The following is a 15,039-nucleotide window of genomic DNA, read 5'->3' as shown; positions in this document are numbered from 1 at the left end:
TATTCCTTGAAACAAATCTGACTGAAGTGTATAAGTAACTAACTGAAAAATGGAATGCTTTTGAAGTCCTTACAATCCTTCTTCTGAATGCACTGAAGACCTGAAAAATCTGAGTATGTAAAAAATTATTGCTTTATAAATAATCACTCAATGGAATTTGAAAATCTCATATTATTTATAGCTTGGTCTGTAAGGGCAAATTTAACAGATGACAGGCATTTACAGATGCTTTTTATTCAGTCACATTAACTTTAGGAAATTAATTCACTAAAATTACCAAGATATTATTTCAGAAATGTAGAAATAACTGAAATTTTAAATACATTTACTAGCTGAGGAGAAAAACAAGTAATATTTTAATCATGTTATTCTGGCCACACCTTTTTTGCTAGCAACTCCACAGCAACCTAGAACCATGCTGCATAAACACAACTGCAATACATCTTACCAATTGCTTTCTTCAAAGCTTCAAAGGTGATTTCTTCAGTATTATCAACCTAAACACAAGGAAACAAAACCCTTTAAACCTCTCATATAAAATCTTCTAAAATGCTATGGAATGTCATAAATACAGAAGGCCAAAATGGCCACAGAGCTTTTCTACCTTACAAGTTTCTAACAGTTTGTCTGGAGTTTCTGTGCCAGCACTGATTCACCAACAGATCACTAATTAACATTTCTAAGCCACTGCAATAAGTGCGAAATTTTAATCAAGCAAGGTCAAGGAAAACTTTCAAAATTCTGCTCAAGATGCTCTATTCCAACAATACTTTCAGAAGGGACTTGAACTGTGGCAGAACACTCTTTTGGGTCAGGAATACACTGTGGTGTTCCTATACCACTAAGGCTCAGTATTTTTTTTTTTAAGACAGCTGCTGCAAATAACAGCAACTGCTTCCTCAGCCTAGCTGAGTTACCAGCAGTATCATACTAAAATTAGAGATGATAGTGAAGGGTTGAGTGGAAAATGGTTATTGCTTTCAGCTAACTTCATACCCGTATGAGTTCCAACTAATTTGGTGTTTATGCCATAAATGTTAGATCTAAAGGGCTCTTCACAACAAGCTATGTCTGATGCACTGGGAAAACTTGCTCATTTAGCAATATGTATATCCATTTGCTGCTGCAGATGTACTTCATTAGGTATTGCTTGAGGCTGCAAAATTACCAAAGACCCATGAACATTTCTCTGAAGAGCTCCAGCTCATGGATCTTTGTGTTTCAAGTCTTTATAGACCTCTAGTTTCTGTATCAGTAAGCACATTTACAGTGAAACCACTGTGATAAAATTAGGGGACAATGCTTAGATGGCAAAACAGTATTCATCTAAATATAACATGTTTTTTTGGCTTGGACTGCCTTACTTTAACTCTTTGAAACTAACTACATGTAAACAGGCAGCACTGATATTTTTCCTTGTAGACAGTTATGGTCTAGAATGGTTTTGAATTATCTAAGCAAAATGATTTGTAAGGAAGCAAGAAGTTATTTTACTCAATTCAGAAGAAAAGGAATTCTTTCAATTTTTCTATTTGTTGACTTCACCTACTGTAAATGGAAAAATCAAGTAGATGTTTCCTTTTTACACCAGTGTTATATTTTGTTCCTGATGGAGCTGTTATTTTTCTAACAGATTTTATTATATAAGCATCCTAGTCTCTACCTCTGAATATATAGAAGTTTAATAAATAAACAACAAAATGTCCTTTGTGTTGAATATTTATGCATATGGTTAGAGATAAGAGTATTTAGTTTTCAAACAATTGTCTTTTATACTATTCATAATATGAATATCACTTGTTTATGGAAGCTTTTACATTTTTAATTAGCATTCACACTGGTTGCTCATATTAGCATTATATATGGCTAATATCATAGAAGCACTATCTGCTTTTACAAGTGCTTTCATCTTATAATAGGGGTATCTAGGGAATAAACCAGCTTCCCAAACACAGTACACTAACAGACTTATATAAAAGAATTGCATTTGTATTGTACACAATAATAGATATCTCATGAACAAACAGTTTTCTACCTCACACAGTATAGAAATGATATAAATCTTTAATCCTAAAAGTTCCATTAATTAAGTAGTTTATCCTCTTAATCATTAAGTCATATGCTCCTTTTTTTGTATGTGCAGTTTACTTCTGCTGACAGTTATGGACTATGCATGTTTACCCTACACAGTAAGAGAACCAGATTAAAATCATCTTGGACTTTGCTTGGCTTTTTTCCCCCTTTTCAGTTCAGTCCAGTGTATCATCTTGTGTTATTGGTGGCCAAAAACATGCATTATGAAGCAACAAGAATTAAAAAAAAAGTTACAGCACAATTACTGAAGGAACAGGCTGCCCAGGGAAGTGGTGGAGTCCAGGAGATATTAAAAGATCTGTAAATGTGCTGCTTAAGGACATGGTTAATTGGTGGATTTAGCACTGTGCTAGGTTAGTGGTTGGACCTGATGATCCTAAGGGTCTTCTCCAACAGACATGGTTCTGTGATTCTATGAAAGTTTTCCAAATGTTCATGATTTAGATGCAGTCAGCAAATTGGAAAATACTGGTTTTCCCTTTGCATTCTAAACAAACATTGTAAATCAACAAAAGGGAGAATACTTTGTTTTATCTGTTTCTGGTTATTAAATTTTTTTTCTTAAGAGAGACAAACAGTAATTTATTATCCAAGACACTGTACCACATTAAACTGAAAACTCATACAAGGATTTTGATTTATCTGCAACTGCTATACTGCTGTATCTTCTTAAAAATGTCTATATATCAATGCTTAAGCTAACATCAGCATGATTTTTAAACAGGATATTAATGGCAAACATTCCCATTCTGATTATGAGCATTTACTTTCTTTATAAGACTAAAAATTGTGATAATCTGCCTTATTTTTCAAAGACTTTTTTCTTCTTTGTACTTAACTTTAATCTAGTTTATCTGTATCCTTGCTAATGCACAATACCAAGAGCTGAACACAAAATGCAATCATCAGCACAAACAAGAAAGGAATAATAATGATGCAAAACATAGAAGTGAGTTATGTTTTGCATAGGGTTTTTTGTTTTGCACAGTGAGCAAGTTATAAAATGAGACTTGGTCCTTTAGAATAGCTAAATATTGAATTTTCTAGCTACCATACAGATTAACTCTGTCTACACTCTGTTTCATGTTCCTAGGCAGTCTGTGCTTTAAAATACTAAATGTAGGATTCATTGGCAGGTACAAGCATCTCAATTTCAACAGCTAATCTCCATTGCATCCAGCAGAAATCTGGTTAATAAAAATCAGCAGAATTTAAAAAGATTCAATAGAAATAGGAATTTATTTTAAGAAATACTTCAAATGAAGTGTCTGAAGATGTGGGATAATTTTAATTATAATGCAGTCTTCCTAAGAGATAATTAGCATCAGATTATCAACCCTATATACAACGTTTTTTGTGGCTACCTTATTCTTCCTATGTCTCCAGGCACTGTGTGCTAAACTCTTCTGGGAAGGCAAAAGTGTGGTCATAACACTGTGGCTTAAGTAGCCTGCCTAGTCTTTAACTGCCTGTCTCAAAGACAGCAGGTCTAGCACTTGTCCTGTATTAGCCCCATGTTAATTAATAAGACACCCAACTATTTCAAATAATGGAAGGATACAGAAATTTTATTTAAGTCCTCAAAATGCAAATAAATTTTTAAGAAAATTTAATCAGCAAATATTAGCTGTTTGACATACAAAGACATATTGATACCCCTTATTCTGCAGCACTATCTGTAAAAAGTATAGTCACAAAAAAGTTCATGTTTTTATACAGTAAGATCAGTATCGGTCTCTTTGACAACACATTTCTACAAATATGAATTTTAAAAAAATAAAATCAGAACCCAAAGGCATTTTACATTGCTACAACAATTAGACATTAAACCTTCTGAGAGAACTTCATTTGCATTCCCCACACAGCAAAGATGCTGCCTTAAAACATCTTGTGATTTTCATACCTTATCCTCTGTGCCGTTGCCAGGCAGAATATCCACCTGAAGAGATACTGTGTCCACAATGCTCTTCCTCCTGGAGAGTCTGTCCTCATCTGGAAGGAAAACAACTTATTTCCCCTTTTGTTTAACAGCTGAAACATCATCAGTCAAATTTCTACACATTAGATGCAGATTTGTTTTTATATGCTTATATAACACAATACCACCTATTTTAATATTTGTTGTTAAAAATTATCAGTTACTGCTCTAAATTATTAAATATGAAGGAAAAATTCATGCATGAAATCTTTTCATTGTCCCTTTCCCCTCTTACCCCAGATCTTGCCAACTTGAAAGCCAAGAATTTAAAAAATGAGATGCGATCTCATTAAAGCCATGATCAATAACATAGTGCATGATGATACATTGCTGCAGAATCTTTTTGAAAGTCCAAACTTATTTTTTGTTCTGAAATTAAAATATTAGTGTCTTAATTTGAAGGTATTCTGAAACAGAAATGGGCTTCCTGGATGATGACTCAGAGACAGAAGGAATAGATTTCTGAACGGAAATGAACTCCCAATACTTTCTTATTCTTGTTGCTACATATTCAGCAAATCTGAAAATCTATTTGGCAAAAAACCCACCTCTCCCCATTTCTAACTTCCTTCAAATATTTTAGCATATCCAGCTGGCCAAAAAGTTGTCAGAAGAGGACCAATTTGCTGCTACTTAAAGGAGCATATTAATTTCATTAATGTTTAAGCAGATATGATAAAATATTCCATCAGTTGATAGCTCTTCATTTCTCAGACTATACACCAATTATATTTTCTCTTTTTTTGACATTTACTATATTTCCATAAGATTAAAAAACCTGGTAAGCATACATTTATAGATGTTTCATGAGGATCTTGGACTGCACAGAATTCAAAGCATGTACAGGCACTTGACACTAAGATAAGGATTAGTGTAAAACTGTGCACATCCTATACCTCCTAAGGTTCTTTCCCAACCTTTGTTTAAACCACTTCTAGCACAGCATTTTTGCAGTGCAAATATTGAGCATGAACAAACAGAATGCATTCCAGCAGAGCTGGATATACTCAGCTTTTAAGAACCAAGAATAACTTTCAGAAGTTATATAAATGAAGTGCCATTTTAAGATCAAGAGGCAGTGAAAGAACAAAATCAGTGAAAAACACCTGAATTCTAGCAATCCTTGCCAAGTTCTCAGAGTTCCTGAGCATTTAAATTAGCATTTTGAAGAATTTACTTGAGTTTTAATTCCTGATGGCTCGCTGGTTCATGATGCAATGCATCATGTCTGAGCAAAGCACCTTAGCTCTCAAAAATAAACACAAGACAAAACTACCTCTTTGCTGCCATCTTCCTGCTCTCTCTGTAACTGACATGCAAATATCAGAACAGATTTCTGGGAGTAGTGGATAGAATTCATTTTTGTAATGGATACCTTGTTATACTTGCCTCATAAGAATGCCTGTTCTTCTCTGATTTCAAGAGTAAAAAGATGTGAAAAGGAGAAAATTTTGTGTTCTAGACTATTAAACTCATCCCCACACCCGTGAAGGAGCACAGAGGTGTGAGGATAGTGGTGAAGCCCCAACATCCATTGACCCAGGCTCAGCCAGGGCTGACGGGCCAGGAGGCCCAGGTCCAACTTTCAGGAAGACCATAAAGCTCCAGGCAGGACAGGGGGTGACAGGGACCCACGTGTGTGTGGGTCTGTGCATTGGCAATTCTGGACCAGCAGCTGGACTGGGGCTGTGGGCCTTGGGGACTCAACCAGCAAATAAGATCAATGGCTGTCCTCTGATCAGCTGAGCCCTTCTTCCAACTTCCTACCAAGTCCTTGAACATCACTCAGAGAGGTAATTAATGCTGTGCCAAAAAGTATACCTATAATCCTACTGCCTGCTTATACCTAGAACCCTATCCCACCATATTGTAGAGTTCCAAACCAAGAGTAAACACAAATGCAAACCTTGCAGCAGCTATCACTGCTGCAAGTAAATCAAGGAGATAAAAAAAAAAAATAAAAAAAGAAGGAAACACTATATACAACACAATTTCTGACCTAGAAGTCAAAAAGGTCTAAAGGTCTTCTAAAAGCGTGTGTTTTTTGGCTGTGCACATCCTACACAGACACATCACAGCTAGCAGGAGAGCAGGGTGACCTAGAACTCATTTTTACCTTTTAACCTGTGTCTGCATTTATGAGGTTTTTTGCCTGATGGAAATAGAGTTAAATTAAATAAAAAAAAAAGTCTATAAAAAAATTTTAAATGTACATTTCAATTATCAGCTTCCCCCAAATAAGGAACAGAAAAAGTATAAAAAATGGCAAATATGAATGTCTTTCAAGCTGATAATAAGTACCAAAACCTGAAACTGAGACAGGATTATGACTTTATAACTTACTGTTAACCATTATATAATTGATATTCAGAAATACTAGAAATAATTAGGATAAAATAGTTGAACCCAAAAAGCCAAGTATTATTTTCACATGAATATACAGAAAATTGTACTAAAATTAATGTTATAATTTGAAACACTATATACTAGCATTATAATAGAATAGCAAATGAGACATTTCATTGAAGCAAAAAGAAGAAGTTTCAGAATTCCAAAATATTCACTTTGGTTCTGATTTAGTTAAATGAAGACCTTGGAAGCTCAATATCCTACAGAATCAGATATTATGTATATATGTATATGATAATATAGATGGAATCAGTTTTGGTTAATTTTCTTTAGAAGAAATTCACAAAAAACCTCAACCATTTGATTCACATACCCTAAGATTTAGCATTCAATATGGCCATTTCTCATCACCTGGAGCAGCAGTTAATCACATCTGCAGAGACAGGTTCACTTAACCTTGATGCCAGAACTTACATCTCTTCCTGTATATGAATGTGATTTTATTGAAGTATCCAATAAAATCCTAGCAAGATTGTTTGGGTACAAATGCATCCCAATTTCTAGACAGGCTCAACATAAATTTTAGATCAGGCTATTTTTCTCATTAGTTTCTCATTCACTGAAAGACAGTAAAAATTTGAAAACGCAACATTTCTTTACTTGCTACCTACCTTTTCTGTCAATACTAAAATAAATGTTATTTTTTTTTTGGATGCCAGAAGAAATAAGCTGCCAAGCATAGCAACGTTATTCATTTTAGAAGGAGACAACCAGAAACAGAAAACACAGACATTGCAGCTGTGTCAGAATCTATCACTAGTTTGCCTGCTAGCATTTGGGACAAAACCCCATCTGCTGTTTTGTAGAACTTTTTTCCTCCCACAGCAGCTATCCAGAAAGGCTTATTCAAGGGCAGGCAGCAATGTCTCTGAATTGTATTGCAATTGTGACAGGTCTGTCATTCACTGTCTGTATGTACCATGTTTTCTTTTTATGTGTGAAGAGTAAAACACAGGAATCACATTTTCCTGTTAGGTACTTTTATTTCACAAAAATGTCATGCTTCAGACTGAGATGTCCCATAACTACTATCATAGTAACCAGTTGTGTACAGCCATAACAGGCACAATAAAAAATAATAAAAAAAACACATATTCAATCAATTTTTTTCAGTAAGTTGCTCAACTGGCTGCTGAAAATACGCAATGTCAGATACCAGCTAGTCATTCGCACACTATTCATGCATCCTAGGTAGTACAAACTGTCATTTATCTTCCTTAGGCATACTTTATTTTCATCATGCTACACTAAGCTAGCAGAGGTATCTAATGGAGTAAAACATAACATTCAAAATTATATTCTGATCACATTTCCTTGCCTGCGTTTCATTGGCAGACGAGATGTTAAGCAAGCATTCTTCCTAACTGGTACTTAGTAGTTTTTGTCACTCATCAGGACTTACCTGTTACCTGAGGTACATATGGAACTGACAATCTTTCCACACTGTATCCACTGCCTCCTAATGATTCTGCAATCTTGTTTGTCAGGAAAAATAAGTTTTTTTCATGCTTCTCCAAGGACTTTGGAAGACTGTCAAAATATACATTTGAAGTTGTTATCTACCAGTAGAGATTTGTTCACGAAGTACAATACTTTTAGAATGTCTGCAAGCAACCAAAAATGGTCAATGGTAATGATTTGATAGAAATAAAACTTGCTCAATATTTTAGGAATGAAAGTACAGTCCAAAATGGGTCTGTGGAATACCTCTGCAATACTTTAAGCTACCTAATACTTCCTGGTTATTTACATTATGTTTCTCTTCTGCCTAAGGAGGAATACTGTCAGGAGGTCAAGGGAAGTGATTACTCCCCTCTATACAGCACTGGTAAAGGCACATCTGGAGTGCTGTGTACAAAGCTGGGCTCCCAAGGACAGGAGAGACATGGGTTTACTGTCTACACTCCAACAAAGGAACACTAAGGTGGATTCAGGGTTTGGAGCATCTGTCTAATAAAGACAGAGAGCTGGGGCAGTCCAACATGGAGAAAAGAAGGTAAATCTTATCAATATGTACAACTACCTTAAGAGAGGAAGGGCGGAAAACATCAGAGCCAGGCTCTTTTCAGTGGTCTCTCTTTTTTATTGAGAGGGTGATCAAGCACTGGCACAGGTTGCCCAGAGAGGTTGTGGAGTCCATTCTTGCAGATATTATAAAACTACCTGGATGAAGTAGTACTACATGTCCAGTAGGTACTGGACAGCCTGCTCTAGATGACTGAGTTTGAGCAGGGAGGTTGGACCAGATGATCTCCAGAGGTCCCATTCAACCTCACCTTTTCTAAAATTCAGTGAAAATGCATTTTGCTGTGTTAACACTCGCATCAAACATCATCTTGTGCAGATGTAAATACCTCTAATTAAAAAAAAAACAAACTTACAAAACCAGATTTTTTTTCATATATACTTTTAATACTTGGTTTTCTTCTGCCTATCCTGCACACGACTAAAACTATAAATTATTTTTCACATATGCAGCACATTTCAATACTCTGCAGTTTTTAATAGTAAGATAGCTACTTCACTGTACATTCATTCACATTCTGTATCTACTTACTTGCATTTGTCCTTGAAAATTGTTTCTGGTAGAAAATAGGATGCTTCTACACTTCTAGTTTCGATGACCTAAAAAATACAAATAGTACAAGTGGAGTAGTTGCACAGCTATTCTCTCCAACAACTACGTTGTTAGAGGTTCTACTGTTGTGGATTATCAGTCCTTCACTAACATCTACCTCGGCCCAAATGAAGACTGAAAATCTGGTTCTCATGGTCTTATCCATGGCAGTAATGTTTTACCTAAGTCAGTGAGGCTGTAAAGTCTTATAACAGATGGGGGTCTAATCCATTAAATGTGGTACCATAAATAACAGAAAAATGCTATAGCTTGAATGAAGCAATGTTGGTGGACACATCTACAGGGGATAAAAACCACAGGCAATCCCTTGACAGGAATTATTTACCCATTTTACAGTAGAATGTGTACTGTTCTAAATGGCTTAAAGTTCTTAATTATGTATTACCTTGCTGACATGCTGACAAAAGGCAGGAACTGCAATCATCTGACTCAGAAAGTTTAGATATGCTGCCACCAGTGCCATGATGCCACACCGATTAAACATTGGCAAATTATCCTCATTGATGATGGCAACGTCCTGAAACATAAAGCACAGCATAGTACTCTCCAAAGTTACCCAGCTGTCCCCAGTACATGGAAGTCAAAATAACTTGTTATAACACTAGCTCACAGATGATAACTATCTTGTATTACTTAGATTTAACATCTCTCATCCCAAAATCCTAGTCTTCCAGCTCACTCCTGAGTTAAGTATACATCAATCTGAAGTTAGCTTCAAGGATTCAAACTCAATGAAGAGAAGTCAACTCAAATTTGTTTTCCAGAGAGTAGAGGTTAATGACTGGTAATCTCTTGTCCTTACAACCTGCTAACAACAAATCACTCTTGTGAGTCACAGATACAGTACCCTAAAGGGAATTACTTAATGCTTATTAGTATTTCTATGTTTATTTATATTGCATTATTTTTGCCACAGTAAAACACATAATGACATTTTCATCAAGTACAGATTTGGTTCAGTGACATATATTAGAATTAAGGATGTAATCTGCATTTCAGAGGTTTCATAATGTGGATGCACATTAGGGAGTAAGGGTAATGACAACAGAGTACACTGGCAACACATGACAGGACATAGTGTCATAAGATTTCCGTGGCACATGATACTGCTATTTTCATTTTTTTAATGCTTAAATTTTAACATTGATAAACCTACTGAATTACACAGTTTCACTGAAGACTGTATGCAAGTAAAATATAATGCTTGATCCTGTAAAAAAAATTGTTAAGAAATAAATCTTGTTAAAAAAATGATAGAATCTTACACTTAGGTAGGACTAAATAACCTGGTTTGACAAGTATTTCCAACCAATCATTTAATCATAAGGTTTCTTCCAAGATGAGAACAGCCCAGATATTTTATATGAAACACTGAAGCAAGATCACAGGTTTTAAGAATACTTTACCAATCTGCTAATGAATATATCAGTGATTCTAGAGAGTATTTCAACAGATTTCCACATCTGCTATATTTCTTGAAGAGGCCATGTTGAGGAAGCTGAAGCTTCCCTATAAGTAAATATATTGACTACACTTCCTTAAGGGGTGGATCAACATAGACCTAATGATGTAATTTCCAATATGCAAAAAAAAAAAACCCCAAAAGTTGCCCACATTTCCAATTACAGATGTGATTGTCCATCAGTGAACTCAACACTGATTCAGACTCCTACCTGCAAAGCTATAGCTAATCGAATGAGGTCAATAACCACTTCTTCATTAGCAAGTTCAATTGTGGTAAGAGCTAGAGATGTAAACAGCAGCTCAAAATTCTTTTGGACATTGTCTTCTTCTTTGCATCCTAAGTAGATGTGTCTGTACAACTGCTGACCATGCTATGAAAGATAAAACAGAGAAAAAAAATACTATTAAAATCACAGAATAATTTAGGTTAGAAAGGATATTTTAAGGTCCTCTAGTCTGACTCTAATTCAAGCACAGCTAACTGAAGTTTAAATTATTTTAGACAGAGAATAAAAAAACCCCAAAAGATACACACGTATACACATACATATACCAACAAGTACCTGATTAATAAAGAAAACCATTAGTTTACTACTGTAACAGAAGCTTCTTTATAAATAAAGTACTGTTCTGTTTTATGTAGACTGGTACAGGTAAAATAATTCAGAGAATTGCACATGAATACTGCACTGTGTCAGACACTGGCACTCATTTCCTATTGAAATATTCAGAATAAAAATTGCCCGTTTAGGAAAAGAAGAACATAAAAAGCAGTTTTTTATATGTTCTCAAGAACATTCAAGTAGCTGAGGAGCTTCAAGGGCTACTCTTGTGAAGATATCAAATTTGTTCACTTAGTAAGCCTCCTTGAATAATAAACTAAAAAATTCTTCTGGAGTGTTTTTCAGAAGATGAGTAGAATCCATCCAACACTGCACAGGGAGACTCTAGTGAAGATTATCTAATGAAAGTACCTCATCTTCAGAAGTGACTTTCCTTTCTTCATAGCACTGTGCTTAAACAAATCTTTGAAAAGGAACTATTACTTCAACACACAAAAATTTTTAAAAGCACAGAAAGGAAGGTTTAGCATGCAACACATGACTGCATAGCACCCTAGCATCAGTAATATTAGAACATACAGGTCTGTGTAAGTTGACACAGTTTTCAGGATGTAAGCACTAGGTCAGCTACAGTATGAGAAAGAAAACTCATTTTTAACACCTGTTTTTCAAGAAGAACAAATTGAGGAAATAACAAAGATGCTGTTGGTCTTTTTATTAAACTACAGATTAAATCTATCACTGTTCAAATACACAGTTTATTTAAAAAGAAGAAAAACAGCTATTAGCAAGGCAGAGAATCTGCTATGAAATATGCACAGTAAAGTTTAGCTGTTTAAAGACACTACATTTGAAAAATAAAAGCAATGAAATTGTTTATCCCACTGATAAAGAAGTTTGCTTAGATAAAAGAATATATTATTGGTGTAATCAGGATATTAAATTAAGTCAGTTCTCTGAAGACACACATCACATTTTTTATTTCATAGCTATCAGTAAACAAAGGCAAAACAGTATGGGATAGCTGTGAGAAATAATCTACAGGAGTGACAGAACACACTAATAAGTCTGCATTTTTGCCCACATAAACCCCAAGGTATTTATTGTGAAAGAAGTAATCTAACTTCACATAAAGAATAAAAAAAAATAAATTAGTTTTTCTTTACAACCAAACACAATTAGAAGTCAACTGGCACAGTGTCTGGTAAACAAGTATCTTAAGGAAGTGCTTTTCAGAATCATGCTTTAGATATAATGTTCTAATTTCACACATGTAAGGCTTTTCACTGAAGACATAAATGAAAATTTTATTCCATGGAACCACCTCTCAAGTATCTAGAGCAAGTCAACCCTGAAATCACCATAATTTGAATTAAAATGACTCAACACTTCACAGCACATAGCCAAAACACAGATGTAGAGGGAAAGCGAAGTAACAGGTTCAGTTACTTTATCTTCTTTATACATAAAAAAGTTAACTTTTTAATCTATTACCTTTTTCATGAAGCTCACATCTTGCCTTGAAATTTTGTCTCGTTTTATCTTTAGATCAGAAACATCTGGTATTATTCTACAAAGGAAACAAAAATGTATTTATGGAAAAAAAAAAGCTGAAAGAACTATATATATATGAACTGTTCAAACAAATTTTGAAGCAATTCCCCTTTTAATTATATATATATGCTTAACAATGATATTCAAATCTTAATCAAAGAGGGAAAATCGTTGACAGAATTGTGACAGCTACCTTTTTTTTTTCACCTACATAAAATACTATATTCTGTCTTCCCCAGTGACACTAGCAGGTATGTATGGAATGGTCATTTCAGATATCATGCACAAAGGTTTACCTGTAAAACCCTTGCCATCAATAAATGACATTGAGATAGCTCATCTGTCAAAGAAATTGTCTTCTTTTCACATTAGGAAAAATATTTTAAAATCAACCATAATTCATATTAAGCTAGAAGTTAAAGCAGGCCAAAGCAAAGAAAAAGAATTACCTTATCCCTCTGAGCTTTGCTCTGTTGTCATGTCGATCAATGAGATTGTGCAGAATCTCCAAGACCAGCTGCCTCAGCTCAGAGTCTTCCATGAGTGAAGGAGACAATAACGGGTCCAGAAACGGGGAAGGAAGTGCATTAGTTATTGTTGTGGCTTTGTATCCTGCAGTCACCTGTTTGTTGTTGGAAGTAAAATTAACGTGTCATTATGGCATTGTAAAAATCACTTGCAGCTATCACTCACTTTTAGTGGGTTTGCTTTAGCATCTGAAAGATGGATTCAACTGGAAATACAGTATAAAGTTTAGAAAATTCCTAATCTTACTATGAAGTTGGAAGGACTCTAATACCCATGTTCAAAGGAAATGCCTCATTTGTTTTGAAGGGTTTTCTTCCTCTAAGGTTCCTTTCACTACCAACACACTCCAAAAACAAAACAAAACAAAACAAAAGTATCATTTTTTTGAAAAATGACCTATAAAAAGTTGCAGGGCATAAAACAAAGATGGTATGAATTGCAACAGTCTCAGCTGCTCATACATAGTACTGAGTATGCTAATGTGAATTAAAAAGGAGAAATCAGGGCCTATATATACATCTTGAAGAGAGAGGACATAGCCAGGACAGACGACCTCAGCTGATCAAAGGTACATTCCATACCATATGACATTGTGCTCAACAATAAAACTGGGGAAAAGGCAAAGTTCGCCAGGACTGCCAGTGCTCAGGGACTTGCAGAGCGTAACTCCACTGGTTGTGAGCAATTGGGTTTTTGGGGTTTCTTTTGTAGTTTATCACAGAATCGTAAAAATTTGGGTTGGAAGGGACCCTTCGATGTTATCTAGTCCACTCTCTCCTGCAATAAAGGAGAGATCTTCAACTAGATCAAGCTACTCAAAGCACTTGGCCTTGCTGAACCACATGAAATTTGCATGGCACCACTTCTCAAGCTTGTCCAGATCCCTCTGGATGACATCCCATGCCCCAGGTGTGTCAACTGCACCACTAGGTTTCGTGTCATCTGCACACTTGCTGAAGGTGCACTGGATCCCACTATGTCACAGATGAAGATATTAAACACTACTGGTCCCAGTACAGACACCTGAGGGATACCACTCGTCACTTGTCTCCATCTGGACAGAAAACCTTTGTCTACTAAACTCTGCATGGGACCATCCAACCAATTCTTCCTCCACCAAACAGTTCACCCATCAAATTCATATCTCTCCAATTTATAAACAAGGATGTTGCAGAACACTATGTCCAAGGCCTTACAAGAGTCCAGATAACTGATATCCATAGCAGTCAGAAGGATACCAGGTGGATTAGGCAGGACTTGCCCCTGGTGAAGCCATGCTGACTGTCTTAGATCACTTCCCTGTCCTCCATGTGTCTTAACATAGCTTCTAGGAGGATTTGTTTTGTGATCTTTCTAAGCACAGAGGTGAGGCTGACAGGCCAGTAGTTCCCAGGGTCTTCCTTTCTAACCTTAAAAACAGGCAAAATATTTCCTTTTTCCAGGGACTTCAACTGACTGCCACAACTTTCCAAATATCATGGACGCTGGCTTGGCAACTACATCAGCCAATTTCCTCAGGACTATGGGATGTATCACATTAGGTCCCCTAGACTTATGTATATTCAGGATCCTCAGGTGGACAAAAACCTCATCCTCTCTCACAGTGGGAAGGACCTTGCTCTCCCAGGCCCTTCCTTGCTGTTTATTGGTGGCTTTTTAATAATTTTTTGGTCTTAGTTTTCTTTTTTATACTCACTAAACTGTCTTCTTCTCAACCCACTTTTCTCACTAGTAGTTTTCTAATTCTCTTCATGACCCCACTAGTGAAGCATGAACAAAGAACTGGGTGATTTGCTGTCTGCTGGAGTGAG

General features: G+C 35.6%; 1 protein-coding gene across 8 annotated transcripts in view; it reads right to left on the bottom strand.

The window, feature by feature from the left end:
* EFR3A (EFR3 homolog A) overlaps positions 1-15,039 on the bottom strand; it is a 71,622-nt gene that overhangs the window by 5,767 nt on the left and 50,816 nt on the right. For all 8 annotated transcript variants that reach the window (XM_071738403.1, XM_071738402.1, XM_071738400.1 and 5 more), the window contains 8 exons: positions 13,150-13,322; positions 12,641-12,716; positions 10,793-10,954; positions 9,505-9,636; positions 9,039-9,106; positions 7,884-8,011; positions 3,998-4,086; positions 449-497 (listed from right to left, as the gene is read on the bottom strand). In XM_071738403.1, coding sequence (XP_071594504.1) covers positions 449-497; positions 3,998-4,086; positions 7,884-8,011; positions 9,039-9,106; positions 9,505-9,636; positions 10,793-10,954; positions 12,641-12,716; positions 13,150-13,322 — 877 coding nt within the window. The remainder of the gene's footprint in view (positions 1-448; positions 498-3,997; positions 4,087-7,883; positions 8,012-9,038; positions 9,107-9,504; positions 9,637-10,792; positions 10,955-12,640; positions 12,717-13,149; positions 13,323-15,039) is intronic.

This window comes from Heliangelus exortis, chromosome 2 (genome assembly GCF_036169615.1).
Source record: "Heliangelus exortis chromosome 2, bHelExo1.hap1, whole genome shotgun sequence".
Lineage (NCBI taxonomy): Eukaryota > Metazoa > Chordata > Aves > Apodiformes > Trochilidae > Heliangelus > Heliangelus exortis.
The sequence above is the reverse complement of the archived record's forward strand: the minus strand, read 5'-3'. Positions and strand labels throughout refer to the sequence as shown.